The sequence below is a fragment of the Chamaea fasciata genome, unplaced genomic scaffold (assembly GCF_029207755.1).
Source record: "Chamaea fasciata isolate MVZ Bird 193981 ecotype frontalis unplaced genomic scaffold, bChaFas1.0.hap1 SCAF_34, whole genome shotgun sequence".
NCBI classification, from domain to species: domain Eukaryota; kingdom Metazoa; phylum Chordata; class Aves; order Passeriformes; family Sylviidae; genus Chamaea; species Chamaea fasciata.
The window spans coordinates 954,700-970,374 of NW_027094119.1; the positions used below are offsets into that span (position 1 = coordinate 954,700).

The window sequence follows — 15,675 nt, forward strand, 5'->3', positions numbered from 1 at the left end:
GTCCCACAGCCCTGGATTTGGGAACAGGATGGTTTCTGTGTCAGCCCTGCCACGTGGGGAGCAGTTCCCTGTCCCATCCATTCTGTGCTCCCAGAGGATGAGGAGCCCTGGTGACAACCAGCTCTCCTCGGCCCTCAGCCAGAGAAGGGAAGCAGAGCCCTTGCCCAGGCTGGGAACTTCCTTCACTCTCAGCCTGGGTGACACCAACCTCCAGCATCTGATTCAGGATCAAAGCTTCCTCCTGCAATTCCAGCCCTTAGCGACGCAATCCTTCGTGTCCATCCCGCTGGAAGAAACAGTAGAGTTTGAAGGAGTTTAAATCTTTTCAGAATGCATCTTTTCAAAGGTGAACTACCCAGGAAAGGCTTTGCTTCAGTGGCTCTCAGGCAGCTGCAGTTGTTCAGGATTTCCACCAAATAACCTGGAAGATCCTCCAGGAGTTTGTGTATCCTGAGGAAAACAGGCACAACAGGAAAGTTTGTGCATGGAGCCAAGTTCAGGTGTTACCTAGAAATTCAATTCTGGTCCCCAGAGCCCAAAGCTCTGAATTCCCAGGATCACAGAACCCCAAACTGGTTTGGGTGGGAAGTGACCTTCAAACCATTCACCACACCTTCCACTGGACCAGGCTGCTCCAAACCCTGTCCAACCTGACCTGGAACATTAAAAAAAAAATAAAAATAAAAAATAAAAAATTCCTCCTGGAAGTCCTGGCTCAGCTGAGAAGCTGCACATCATTATTGGTGCTCCTGCACTCTCCCAGGGGGTGTTTTTCACTCCATTCCCTGAGCTGGCTGCTGGAGAAGGAGCCTGGCACCAGCTGCCCTCGGGAAAAGCTGTGAATTTTGGGGAGGATGCAGAACAGCATTTAACAGTGTGGGACAGCCATAAACCCACCCTGCTGGTGTGACTCAGCAGAGGCAGGAGCTGTTTGCTTTGGCACAGGAGCTTCCTCAGGCCAGGATCTTTGCTCTCACTGAGATTTGTGGGGCAGAAAAGCTCCCTCAGCCTCTTCCCAGCACTCTGAAGACATCAGACTTGTCTTGGGATGGTGCATAAACGCCCAATAACATTCGAGTGACACAGAGAGGTTCATAATAACCCATTCCTCAGCACATGGAGTGATTCAGAACTGTTTGCATGCCTGTGTGGGACAGATCCTTCATCCTCTGAGGGGAAAACGTGAGATTTTTCCTCCAGAAAGTGGATAATGGGGTACTGATGGTGGAGTCCATTTAATCACGTGAAATACAGCTCCTGCTTGGCTGCAGTTTTGAAGCACCTTCCCAAAGACAGCAATAACTCTGAGGAGCTGAACCCTGAGACTCATCCTTGTCTCCTGGGAGTTTTTACTGCCCTCAGTGTTCCCTGCACCTGCACTGCAAGGAGGGCAGGATTTTATGGCCCCTCGAAAGTCCTGTACACAGCTTTTCCTGCATTTACTGCTGCTAAACACAGCCTTTGTGGGATCATATGGCACTTTAAGTGCTCTGATTTACAGAGAGGCAGCAACTCCATCTGTAACAAACATCCTAAAGCTGAGTTTAAGAGCGATCCACTGTATTTATTTGGCACATAAACACTCCCCTGCAAGGCATGTGCCTGAACTCACAGGAACATCACGGGCACAGCAAGGTCACAGCCAAGGTGAAGGTGACAGGGGAGAAAGGCAAATCTTGGGAATTAGCAAATGGAAAACCGTCCTTTTCTCCTGGTAAATATTCTGGATACGTGGCTTAAATTTCTTACTCAGATAAAGAGCCTGGTGGTACACAGAACAAGAAAAAGACAACCCCAGGCTCGGTTTAGCTTTAGCTTTCCAAAGTTATCCGTTTTATCTGTGGACAGAAATTGTTTCCCTGGAATTAGGAAACTCCAGGTGGCTCTGTGAGGTCAATTATCTTTGAGCTCCCTCAAGTGGCACTGAAACCTTGGGGTTTGTCACAGAAATCCTTGAGTTTCTTACAAAAAATCCTCGAGTTTGTCATAGAAATCCTCGAGTTTGTCATAGAGATCCTCAAGTTTTTTACAAAAATCCTCAGGTTTGTCATAGAAATCTTGGAGTTCGCAACAGAAATCCTCGAGTTTGTCACTGCAATCCTCAACTTTGTCACAGAAACCCTCGAGTTTTGTACAAAACCCCTCGAGTTTGTCACTGAAATCCTTGAGCTGGTCCCTGAAACTTCCCAATTTGTTGCACAACTCCTTTCCTAACGAAGCCCTGTCATTCGAGCCCGTGTTTTTCACAGCAGCTGTAGCAAACAGAGATGCTTGGGTTTCCAGGAATCGAAACCACTTCAGAGCAGTTGAAGGCGATCCATTTAATAACACAGTTCTCTTCTGACACATCTCTGAAAAGACACGGATCAAGGGAAATGAAGCGTTTTATGTCCAAGAGGAGTTTGCAGCTGATTCCCAACATGATACCTGCGTGTTGTGAGAAGTTGTTTTGACTTTTTTTTCTTTTTCTGTGGTTCCTTCTCAAATTCATGCCTGAGTCGCTGGAAAGTGAACGTGTTGTTCAACATCTCAGGTAAAACTCAGCCCTTTGCTTTCTACACCTTGAAGAGGTAAATAAATCCTCTGGCTTCAGTCCAGAAGTTTTTTAACGTGGTTTTGCCTCGTTAAAAGCACATTTTATTTAAGAAGAACATCTTTTAATCAGAAAGCAATTGATGGGCACACAGGATTCAGGTCGTTTTTGGTGCAAGGAGATGAAATTTGATAGCAGACTGGAGCTTTTCACAGTAAAAAAAAAAAAAAAAAAAAAAAAAAAGTAGTAGGTTTTTCAAGGGTTTGAATAATATGGCAAGAACCTTTTGGAGGAAAGAGCTCAAGAACAAAATGACTTTGGAGAAGAGAAAACTTCCAGTGTTTGAAGGAGCTACAGGGAAACTGGAGTGGGAGTGTTCATCAGGGACTGCCAGGACAGGAGGGAATTCATTTCCACTGTGTAAAAAATGAGCTCCACTCTCTTTTCAAATGTTTATGAGTTGAATAAAAATTAAAGACAGACAATTAGGAGACATAAGAGGAAACGTTTCAGCTGGGGTGCCTCACCAGAAAGCAACGCCCTTCTCTTTTCAATGGCTGTGTTTTTAAGGATTGCTGTTTGACATATTCAATAGATATTAAAACCTTTTGTTTGCTTGTTTTAAGTTTTCCTAATTATCTTATTTGATCGATTTGTTTGTGGGCGTTTTTCTTGTGTTTGGTAACGTGGGTTTTGGCTGGTTTTATTTTGATAAAGAAACTAGAAATCCAGCAGCTTTTATGTAGGGTGATGACCTCTCCCTCATAATTGTTGGCTTGGTCAGTCTCAGATGTCACAAAGAAAAAAATGAATTTTTCTGCTATTCACACTCTGTCCCAATCAGAAAATACACTCATCACCTTTCTAAACATTGACATTTATCTTGACATTGACACTTCTGGGAGGAATGACAGGTTAGTCTTTACAAACAAACTCTGGGTCTGCTGGTGGATAAAACCAGCACTGAGAGAGAAAAGAAACAATGGGAAGGATCCCACTGATTGATGAATGGAAAAGAAGACGTTTGCCTTCACAAACAAACGGTAGGTTTGCTGATAAATGAAAATGGATGTTGAAAGATGAAAGAAACAATGGGGAAACCCCATAAATTCCATAAAAATTCAAAGTTTAAAGGGGGTTGTACGTTAAGGAGGAATTTTGGGTATTGGGCACTCTGGGAAGTATGTAACTCTCAAGCACCTCAGGCAACAGGGGAAGAGAGGGAAACGGGGCCAGGAAATTGGGATAAATAGGAGGCTGCGTCCTCCAAAATTTCACAGACCTCAGGGGAAATGCCCCATGGCCTCTCCCTTTATTCTTTTATTATTAATTATCATTTATAAAGTAAAAGCACTCCTCTGGCTCCTTTTCGCACATAAACCTGTGTCGTTTGCGGGTTAATTTTCCTAGCACTGACATTCACGCTTACACTGACACTGACATATTTTTAATATTTATTTCACGTTCCTATTTCCCAGAGTTCCCCCCCCCGCCCTCAGGCCTCAGTCCGGCGTTGCCGTGGCAACGGGGGGTCACGTGCCGGGCGGGTCACGTGCCGGGCGGGTGACGTGCCGGGCGGGTGACGTGCCGGGCGGGTCACGTGCCGGGCGGGTCACGTGCCGGGCGGGTCACGTGCCGGGCGGGTCACGTGCCGGGGCTCACGCGCGGCGGGCGCGATGGCGGACGAGGAGCAGCGGGCGCTGCTCGGCGCTGAGGGCGGCGATGGCGGCGGCTCCCCGGGCCCTCCCCGCGCTGCCCGCCGCCTGCGATCCCCGCCGCCTCCCGCACCGCCTGCTCGTGCTGGCCCTCATGCGCTTCCTCGGCTTCGGTGCGGGCGGCGCGCGGGGGATCCGTGTGGGGGCCGTGTGAGGGGGGGGCGGGTGTGGGAGCCGGCGCGGAGCCCTGAGCCGTCCCCTTCTCCCCGCAGGCAGCTGCTACGACAACCCGGCCGCTCTGCAAACGCAGGTTCAGCGGGTGAGTCGCTCTCGGGGCGGGGCTTTAAAACAACAGGAGGAGTGATTCTTTCCGTGGGTGTGGGCTAACGGGACAGGGGGGGAGGCTTCCAACTAGGAGAGATGGGATTTTGGGAAGGAATTCCTGGCTGGGAGGGAAACAAAAAAAAAACAAACCCCCAAAAACAAACAAAAACCCCAACAACAACAAAAAAACAAACCACTATTTACCTTCCAGATAAGGAAAAAAAAAAAAAAAAAAAGGAAAAATTCATTCCTTTTTTCTTCAGTTTCTTCTAATCTGACTTCATCTCCTGGTTCCCATGCAGGGAGTGGTGGAGTCCCCAGCCCTGAAAGTGTTTCACAATCCTGTGGATGTGCTGGGTTAACAGCTGGGCTGATGCTCCTGGAGGTCTTTTCCAACTTTAGGGATTCTGGGGTGATTCTAAAAGGACAAAGAACTGGTGGTTCCAAAGGGTTTCAGCTCCTCTGGCTGTAACCCAAGCAGATTCCACAGGAGATGTGCATGGCCAGGTCAGCCTGGTGGGATTTCCTTCCCCATCCAAGGGGAAACTGGTTCCTATGTGCAGTCACAGTCATTTACATCTTAGTATCTTTGGGAATGTTGTTCCCAGTGGAAGCAGGGAGAGGTAAAATCCCTTGTGGCCTTCCCAAGTCTCTGGGATCCATTCCTCGTGCTGGTGGTCAGGGGTGGGTGGAATTCAGGATTTGCCCAAATGGAAGAACTAAAAATAGAAAGAAACCAAGTTGTGAGGGAAAGCTTCTCACAATTTCCACTAAAACAATCCGAGAACTTGCTTTACTCATTTCCTTCTGCTCAAACCAGGTTCTTGTCAATGAATCCTGTTCTTTTTCCTCCTTCTCAAGGAGCATGTGGAGCCCAGGCCCAGCTGTGACTCAGGTGAAAGCACAGCACCATTTTTCCTGCCTCGGGGGAAGAAGGTGAGTCCTGGAGGTCCCCTAAGAAATGACCAAATTTTGCAAGCCAAGGAAGCTGGGATGAATCTTTCCTTGAAACTCTGGGCTGGGAATAATTCCCTTCACATTTCCTGAGTGGGGATGAGCTGGTTGTGGTGCCAGGAAAGGCCAGGGGAATATCTCAGATACTCACCTGTATCTGAGGATTTGTGTTTTATTCACTTGGCATTTGTGGGGAACAGCAAGGCGAACACACTCGTTTCCTTCTCTCAGGCCGTGAATAACACTGAGGAAATTGTTTGCACTTGGAAACCACAAGGTGGGGAGCTCAGGGACATCAAAATGCAAAGAATTGTAATCTGTGGGTGAAACTCTGAAATCGAGTGTTGAGCAAGATGCTTCTAAAGGAAACAGTATATTTTCAGAATTAGATCACTAGGGATTTTTTTTTTCTGCTGTGCAAAATAATTTCTCATTCACTCTTTGAAGGAAATAAGTTGCAGTAATTACTGCAATAATTACAATTTTCCACAAAATCTCCGTAATAACTCTTAGTCTATCTCTTCGTAGTTCTGAGTGAGCTTCAGCTTCAGTTCGTTATCACCTGGTGTGATCTTCCAGATTCCTTCTGGGGCTTTCTTCACTCGGGAGTGATGGATCCAGGCTTTCTGTTCTTTGATCTTGATTGCAGTGAAGGTAGTAAGAAGCACCTGGAATGGTCCTTCTCACTGTGGTTCCAAGGTCTTTTCTGCAAAAGACTTAACATATACATACTGGCTTATCTAATTCTCGGTTTTGAGCTTCGGCCACGTATTTCTCAATTTCTCGAAGTTGTTTATTTAGGGCCTTTATATACTCATGTAGGGTTTCTTCCCCTACTTGCATGGGTGTTGTTCTTTTTTGAACTGCATATGGCCTTCTATACAGTATTTCAAAAGGGCTTAGTTTCTTTTTTTGCCCTTGGTTTTGTTCGAATTTGCAATAGTGCCAATGGGAAAGCCTGGGGCCAGGGCAAATTTACTCCTTGCCCCAATCTCACAATTTGTTGTTTAATCAAGTGGTTCATTTTTTCCACTTGACCACTAGATTGAGGGTGGTATGGGGTATGCAATTCACAATCTATTCCCAGGTGATTACTTATTTGCTGCACAGTTTTTGAAATAAAGTGTGGCCCTCTATCTGATGATATGGTGGCTGGAACTCTAAACTTTGGTATTATTTCTTGTAACAGTGCTTGTTTACCTCTCGGGCCTTAGCTGTCCGGCCGGAAAAGGCTTCTGGCCATCCTGAGAAGGTATCAGCTAACACCAATAGGTAACGATGTCCTCCCTTCCTGGGCAGCTCTGTAAAGTCAATTTGCCATTGTTGCCCAGGTCCACAGCCTTTCCCAATTTGTCCCACTTTAGGCTTTGGAGTATTTTTGAGATTAGTTGGGAGGCAAAGGCTACACTGATGAGTTACTTGTATCACTGTGCCCTGCAATTTCCTGGCCATGATCTTTTCTTTGAAATGGTTAGACAGGGCATCCATTCGCCAGTGTGTTTTCTCATGCTCCGTCTGTACTAATGCCCACAACAAATAGGAGGGTACTACAAGTTTCCCTTCTTCTGTTACAGCCCATCCCTCCTGGTTATAACTTGCCTTTTCTGCCTTAATGAGTTTTTTATCCTCTTTATTGTATATTGGCTTACCCTCAATAGAAATTTTTCCATCTGGAATTAATGCTGCTTCAATTGTCTCATTAGGTATCTCACTTTTTGCTGCTTCTTTTGCCTCTCTATCTGCCAGCATGATCCCCTCTTCCAATTCCGAGCTCACCTTCTGGTGTGCCTTGATATGCATGATGACTGCCTTCTCAGGTAGTTGTACTGCCTCCAACAGTCTCAATATTTCTTGTGCGTGTTTAATATTCTTCTTTTGTGAGTTTAGCAGTCCTCTCTTTCTCCAAGTGGCTCCGTGGGCATGCACAACTCCAAATGCATACCTTGAGTCTCTCTGCTTGAGGTAACTGCATACTCAGCATGCTTTTTCCTACTGTTGACATAGCTGCTCCCATCAGTAAAGCAGGTCTGGGCATTTTCAAGTGGGCTATCTTTCAGATCCGGGCGACTGGAGTAGGTGGCGTCAATGGTCTCCAAGCAATCATGGATCGCTGGTTCTCCCATGCTTCCGCTGAGGAAGGAAGCTGGGTTCACAGTGTTAGTTACCACAATCTCAGCATCATCCTGTTCCACCAGTATAGCTTGGTGCTTCAGGAATTTCTGTGGGGAGAGCCAATGCCCCCCTTTCGCTTCCAGGACTGTACACACTTTGTGAGACACTAGCACCGTCGTCTTCTGGCCCAGGGTGAACTTGCGTGCCTCTTGGATGTTCACTGCCACTGCTGCAACGGCTCTGAGGCACCCTGGCCACCCCTTAGCTGCCGTATCCAGCTGCTTAGAGAGGTAGGCAACTACCCTTCAATACGGGCCCAGGTTTTGTGCTAGTATCCCTAAAGCGATCCTTTGCTTCTCGTGAGAAAACAAAAAGAATGGCCTACTTACATCTGGAAGTCCCAAGGCTGGTGCTGACATGAGGGCTTTCTTTAGCTGGTCGAAGGCTCGAGCCGCTTCTTTGGTCCACTGAAGATCTCTGCTTCCTTCCGTGATCAAGGCATACAGAGGTTTAACAAGTAATCCATAATTATAAATCCACAGTCTGCACCATCCTGTGATGCCTGAGAAGGTTCTCAGTTCTTTCACTGTCTGAGGCTTTGGGGTCTGGCATATTGCCTCTTTGCGATCTTGCCCTAAGGTTCTCCGTCCAGCACTCACTTCATAGCCCAGGTAAATTACTGTTTGTCTCACCATTTGGGCTTTCTTCTGGGACACCCGATACCCCTGCAGGCCCAAGAAGTTGAGGAGGCTTACCGTCCAGTCCACACATGTTTCCTGGGTCTGGGTGGCTATTAGGAGGTTATCCACATACTGGAGCAACTGTCCTTCTCCTGGTGGAGGTTCCCAAGACTCCAAATCTTTTGCAAGCTGTTCCCCAAATATGGTGGGGGAGTTTTTGTACTTTTGAGGCAAACACACCATGTGAGCTGAGTTTTTCGTCTACTTTTGGGGTTCTCCCGCTCAAATGCAAAGATTTTCTGGCCGGCTTCATGGAGAGGGAGGCAAAAGAAAGCATCTTTCAAATCTAAACCAGTAAACCAGGTTAGTTCAGGGATTAAACGAGTTAAAAAGGTGTAAGGGTTAGCAGCTACTGGATACGAGTCTTCAGTTATCCTATTAACAGCCTTTAAGTCTTGTACTAGCTTGTATGATCTCTTAGGCTTCTTCACTGGCAAGAGAGGAGTGTTAAAATCAGACTGACACTCTTTTAGTAGTCTTATCTTCAAATGTTTTCAATAATTGGACTAATCCCTTCTCTGTCTTCCTTCTTTAGGGGCTATTGTTTAACTTTTACTGGCTGCCTTCTTTCTTTAAGTTTGACCTATACGGATAGTGCATTCTTTGCCCTGCTTGGTATGTCAGAAGCCCACACCCCAGGAAACACTTGATTTATTATTTTTTTGAAATTCTCTTCTTCATTGGCAACTTCAGTTTCTTTGGTTATCATCATTAAGCTTAACAGTTCTACATATTGTTGATCTTTTACCTCCAAAATAATTTTCCAATTCTTAAATACTATTTTTGTCTCCAGCTGCTCTAGCACATCTCTGCCCAAAAGTGCAGATGGAGCTTTAGGCATATATGAAAATCAATGAATTCTTCATTGTTTTTCAATTTATACTTCAATGGTTTGCAAAAAAAATAAGCTTTTTCAGATTGGCCAGTTGCTCCTTTTACCATAACATAGTCGTTGTTTACAGGTATTAGGGCCTTATTCAGCACTGAAAATGTTGCCCCTGTGTCTATTAAGAATTCTCTTTTTTTTTTTTTTTTTAATGCTTTTTGATCTTATTCTAATTCTTAAGTTTCACTTGGTATTATTCTGGTACAAAAATATGCTGGCCACACTCAACTTTAGGAATTTGTACTGGTTTCTTTAAGATCTTTGAAATTTCGTTTTCCAGCAACTCAAATATTTTACTGCTGCGCGGGCTTATGGTTCCACTCTTAGGTACTAGCCACTTGTACCCTTATCGGACCCACGAGCCTTGACAGAGTGCACCACGAAGCACAGTCCACTGCTTACAGTAGCAGCCCCTCCTTGGGCAGGGGAACTCTTTTGAACCAGCTTCCCAATTCTTGTGCCTCCTATTCCTGGGCATATATCAAAATCAACACAAGAGAGAAAAAACAACAAAACGAAACAAAAACCAGTTTGTTGACTTTAAAAAGGAAAAAGTTAGCTGTACTTTCAGCTGTTGAGGAAAGAATTATGGTTAAAAAGCAAAAAAGGAAAAATCAAAACAAGGCTCGAGGCATAAAAAGCAAAACAGATGTTTTCAAACTAAGGCTCGAAGCATTACCTGTTGAGACAAGAACTTATGGTTAAGAAAAGGATAAACATCTTTTTATTAAAGCAAACAAACGAAAAGCAAAACCAGACAAACGAAAACTTTTCCAATCAGTCAGGCACAGTTTTAGGCTCTCAAAGGAAGCAGCCAAGGTGGTGGGGAGATCCTCTATGACTCTGAATACATTCTTAAAATCCTACAGACTTCGGCCGGGACACAGCACAGACCCTCCTGCAGGAAAGGGGGGGCGGGGCTCGATCCCACACTCCCCCTTCGCTCTTCTGCAGTTGCAGCCGAGGACTACAGCACTTTGAAGATATTATCACACACTCTGGCAATTGCAAACTTCCACTTGCCAAAAATCCCTCGGCGTTTTACAAAGAGCTGGGAAACATAGCCTTAGGCTGTGAGTTCAGCCTGTTGTCTGACTACCAAGGTGACACTAAGTACCCTTGATCACCAGCTATGTCAGGCATAGATAGAAAGAGAGGGAAAAAAAATCTCCTTGCCTGTTTTGTTCCTTTTTTTTTCCTTTTTTTTTTTTTTTTTTTTTTTCTCTACAAACAGTTTATTCACTCACGGGGCTTTTCTACTGAACAACAAACTAATTGAAGTCACACTATCAGTTAAACGATCAAAACTAGCACACAGCCTTCCCGTGAGACGCCACAGCCTTCCCAAATCCCTTCTCCTTCTCAGACAGAGGTATCTCTCCGCCAATGAGCGGGGGTTTTAAAATCTCTTCCATGTTGCAGAATTTCCAAAAACACAGAGATTAGAGATTAGTAGCAGATTCCAAAATTACACAAACAGAAACGACTGCTCTACAAGCTTTCACAAACCGCAGCACAAACGGTACAAAATTGATTCACGATCACACAACCTCGGGATCGCCAAGCAGACACAGATCTGCCCGCAATACACACACACACATCCGGTGCGCGGGCCCACGACTCAAAACGGGACCCTTTGCATCTCAAAACTCAGGCTAGCCCCTCAGATTATGCATTACCAAGGTGCACCTTTAAACTACAAGCCGAAACCGGAGCTAGTACTGCTTTAGAACCAACAAGACCCTAGACCAGCGGCTCTGCTGCCGCCGTTGCTGCCCCGCCACTCGGGATGCAGCCACCAACTGCCAGGTTCTTTACCTGGAAACAAAACAACCATCTACGATACTCCGCGGAGTTTTTCCAAAACTCATTCAGGCCTCTGCTTTGCATAAGACGTCTCTTATGACTTACAAGCTGCCTCTATTCAAAGGTACCTGTCTTCAGTATTTGTTCTTGACTTTATTTTTTAAACATACCTTTTTGTCCGTAGTTCCAGCAGGCTCTGGTCTGTCTCCGGGGGCGTCAGGGGGTCGCAGGAGCCTTCTACCCAGAAAATCCTGGGGGGCACCCAAAAGGGTCCTAGACCCCGATGGCCCCCTCAGCGAGAGAGAGCAGGCTCCTGCCTGGCTCGCCATAATGAATTATTAAAAAAATATGAATATCGCCCTAATGCCGATATCCAACTATGACGGACAAAAGACTCTCTAAGAGTTTAAAGTTAGAAAGTGTATGTTTAACTACGATGCCGGGCAGCCTGCGGGATAGCTCCCAAACACACGCGCGCTCACAGAAGATCACAGGGTCTTTTTATCTACAGAAGTATTGAATACCCAAAACACAAATGTATATTCATGACTTTAGTGCATCCCATTCCCCGCTTCGTATGGTAATTAGCCAAAAGCTATTAAGCATGCGTGGTTTGTTCTTTGAAATGGGTCGGTGGTCTTTTTTATGGGGCGGGGTCTCAAAATGATGAAGTAAGTGAGTCTTCTTTGCTTTGACTTTTTAACCTTTTAGTGTTGCGTGACAACTGAATCCTGTTTTCCCAGGAGTATTTGATTTATGAATTCATTGTCCTTCTTGAAGCCTATTGATTAGTCAGAATACACAAACATAAGTTGACAGGCCCCATGATTTATCAGTTCCTTAAATCCGGCTTCTGCTTATCAAAAGGGAAGTGTATCTGTCTTACTTCAGCAATATCTGGTTCAACTAAAATCTTTAATTCTTCAAAATTAATGTTTCAGGAATGGAGCTGGAGCACCGGGAGAGGCTGAGGGATGTGAAGGGGCTCAGGAGGGACCTCCGTGGTCTCTACAGCTCCCTGACAGGAGGGGCAGCCAGGTGAGGGTCAGGCTCTGCTCTCGGGTGACATGGTGAGGCAGAAAGGCTCCCAGAGGAGGTTTAGGTTGGATCTGAGGGAAAATTCCTCCTGGAAAAGGCAGTCTTGGCCCAGGCTGCCCAGAGTAGGGGGACTCCCCATCCCTGGGGGGGTTTCACAGCTGTGTGGATGTGGCACTTGGGGACGTGGCCAGGGGTGACCACAGCCTTTTCCAACCTCAGCCATCCCCTGATCCCTTTGGGACCAAACACCAAAAACTCCGGGTTAAATTGTGCCTCCCCACCCCGGGGGGCTTTCCTTGGCCTCTCCCCCCAGCCTGCATCCTGCCTGCCCTGCTCTTCCCTCCCTGGAATCCTCCCCCTTTTCCTCTCCCCAGGTGCCGGACGGAGCGCCCCCTTCCCCCCGGCAGGACTCTGGGGTGAGTGGTGACCCCCCCCGGACACTCCCTGACCCCCGTGTCCCCATCCCTGCACCCCAGACCCCCCCTCACCTCAAACCTCACTCCCCCCATCCCCCCCCCGCTCGCCGGGGCAGCGGAGAACGCGGGGGCGGGCGGGATTTGGGGGGGCCGAGCTGGGAGGGGTGGGGGACAGGGCAGGGGGGCGCCGGGGAGGTGAGGGGGGCAGAGCAGGGGGGCATTGAGGGGGTCAGGAGGGGCCTGGGGGGGGCAGGGGGTGCTGGGAGGTATGGGGGGGGGCACTGGGGGGCTGGGCACAGTGGGGACGGGGGAGGCACAGCGGGGACAGGGGGGCACTGCCCGTGTCCCCCCATCCTGTTCAGGTCCTGTCTCCCCCCCACGCCCCCGGGTCCCACCCAGGAGGGGAAGCAGCATCTTATCTTATCTTATCTTATCTTATCTTATCTTATCTTATCTTATCTTATCTTATCCTATCCTATCCTATCCTATCCTATCCTATCCTATCCTATCCTATCCTATCCTATCCTATCTAATGTAGTCTAATCGCCCATCTCTACGAAAGATTTAAAGGGGTCGACCACAAAGTCCATGACATCCATGTTGGGCAGCGAGGCCTGGATGTTTTCAGCCCCTTGCTCCAGGAGGCTGCAGCTGGGGAGGAGATTCTCCGGTGTCTCCTCGTTCCAGGCAACCTCCAGGAAAGCCATGGCCGTCAGGTTTTCATCCAAGCCCGGCGTGGTGAGGCCGGGCTCGGCGGGGATTTGCTGCTGCTCTTGCTCCCCTGCCGGGCACAGGGGCAACACTTCAGCCAGGGTGGAAGGTGGCAGCTCCAAGTTGTCGAGAGCGAGGAAATCTTGCTCCAGGGAGGGGATGAGCAGAGCCTCCCAGTCAATGCTGCCCATCAGTGCGGTCAGCTCGTGCGGCTCCTCGGGGTCGCCCGGGGCATCGCTGGGCAGGCAAGAAGCCTCGGCCACCAGGGCTGTGGGGCAGGGCTCTGGGAACTGCTCCGGGAACTGTTCTGGGAACTGCTCTGGGACCTGTTCTGGGAACTGTTCTGGAAACTGCTCTGGGACCTGCTGCAGGAGCTGCTGCGGGAACTGCTGCCCCTCCTCGTTCCCCACGGGATCGCTGTAGAGGTTGCTCCCAAACTCCTCGAACTCTTGGAGCGGCTGCTGCAGCTCCGCGCCCACCTCGAGGCTGCCATGGGCCGGGCTGGGCGCACGCTGAGCTGCTGGCTGGGCTCGCTTGCTGGAGGCTGGCGGGATTTGCTCTGGAAACGCCCCGCGGCCCTCGGAGCTGCTGCTCTTGGGCCACTTGGTGTATTGAGGGTGAAACTTCCAATAGGCGCCTCTGCCCGGCTCCCCCTTGTCCCAGGGAACTTTGACGAAGCGCTTGTTGACGCACAGGTTGTCCTGGATGGCGCTCTAGATGCAAAAGAGAACAAACCCCAGGGTTGAAGTCCTGCCAACGGCTCCTACCTGCCAGCTGGGATGAGCGCGGCAGAAGTAGCTGAAGTTGTCGCGGATCCACTTGCAGATGGCGGCCAGGGTGAGCTTGGGCTTCCCGCTGGCTTCCACGGCCATGCAGATGAGGGTGGCGTAGGAATAGGGCGGCCTGACGTGCGGGTTGGTTTTGTAGTCGACGTCCTCGGCGGGCGGAGGGGACCTGGGCACGGTCTGGGGCAGGGACGCAGTCACCTCGCCTGCGCTGGAGGCGGAGGAGGAGGACGTGGCCGTGCTGGGAATGTCGAGGAAGTCGCAGAGCTCCTCGGAGGTCAGGGGAAAACCCGGGCTCTGGAAGTCCACCAAGCTCACCAGGTTCTCCCAGATGCTGCAGCGATCATTGGGATCCTCGGAGATGGGAGGCAGGCCGAGGTCGGCGCCCGTGAGATTGACCAGCCACAGCAGGTTGGGCTCCTCGCGGCGCTGCTGCTGCTGCTGCTGCTCCTGGCTGGAGCTGGATTGCTCCTGAGCCTCGAGCACGGGGCTGGGGCTCGCCATGGCCTCGGCGCCGGGCAGGGCTCACGTGGAGGCAGAAAATGCATGGGGCAGATGCTGCAGGGAGAAGAGGCAGAGGGTTGAGGTTCAGCGAGGAGCAGCACCCGGACAGCGCCGGGTGTCCCCGGTGCCGCTGGGTGGCACGCGTCCCCGGGGCGCTGGGCGCGGGAGCCACAACGTCTGCCCTGGGAGGGGCTTTAGCAGCCTCGAGCCTCGGGGAAATTCCCTTGAAGCCTCGCGTCCCCGGGCCCCCCAAAGCCAACCCCGCCCAGTGCCTGGCGAGGTTTTGGCCGCAGAAAGAACGAAAGAAAATCAACATCCCCTCCCCGCCCTCAAACAACACGAATCCAGTCCTGCCCTCCCACCAAGCAAGGCGGTTTCTCACACCTGCCACAGGTCAGGACGGCACCTCAGAGTCCGACACCTCCACCCTACGGACCCTAAACCACTCGTCCATCCTCTCCCGCCCCATCCTATCCCATCCCCGCTCCCTTCGCTCTGCTGCTGTTCGCCATTCCTCCTGCCCCCGGTCCCCCAAACTAACCCGGAGCAGGGATCCACCCCAAGCGCGGCGTCCCTCGGAGCGACCCGGCGGCTTCAGCCTTGGGGAAATGCCGTGCGGGGGACGCGGCCTTGGCTCCGGCCTTGCAAAGCCGGGATGCCGGCGCTGCTTTTGGGCCAGGAGACCGAGAAACAGAGAGAGCCAGAGCGCGGCCGGAGTGCAGCAGCTGCCGCTGTGTGGGCGGGAGCGGCTCTGGGGCAACGGCAGCGCTGCCGAGCCTTGGGCTCGAGGGGGACGCTGCCACCAACGGGCATTTCCCCGCCCGGCCGCTGAACGGGCTCCTCTGGCGCCGTGCGGGGCTGAGCCCAGCCCCCGCCGCTTCCCGCAGCCCCTCGAGGGCAGCCCCCCGCGCCCCCCGTGCCCCCCGAGGCCCAGCCCCGCGGGCTGTCGTGGGTCAGGAGAGGGACAGTGGGTTTTGGAAGTGCAGGAGGGCACAAGACATGAGAAAAACAATGTGTGGGGGAAAAAAGAAAAACCCCCCAAAAAAAGGGGGCAAAAGCAGGGCGGTGCCCAGGGAGGCGCCGTGCCCAGAGCCGGCAGCCCCCAAAGTTGTGTTCTGACCCCCAAAGCCGTGTCCTGCCCCCCAGGGCTGTGTCCTGACCCCCCCCGCCAGAGCTGTGTACTGGCCCCCCCAATCTTGTGTCTTGCCCCC

General features: G+C 50.1%; 1 protein-coding gene across 1 annotated transcript; it reads right to left on the reverse strand.

Moving 5' to 3' along the window:
- Positions 1 to 13,003: 13,003 nt before the first annotated feature.
- Positions 13,004 to 14,464, reverse strand: LOC136303440 (forkhead box protein J1-like). Its single transcript, XM_066207109.1, has 3 exons — positions 13,943 to 14,464; positions 13,538 to 13,888; positions 13,004 to 13,465 (listed from the first exon to the last, which is right to left on the reverse strand). The coding sequence occupies exons 1-3, from the start codon at positions 14,462 to 14,464 to the stop codon at positions 13,004 to 13,006; spliced, it is 1,335 nt and encodes a 444-aa protein (XP_066063206.1).
- Positions 14,465 to 15,675: the final 1,211 nt, after the last annotated feature.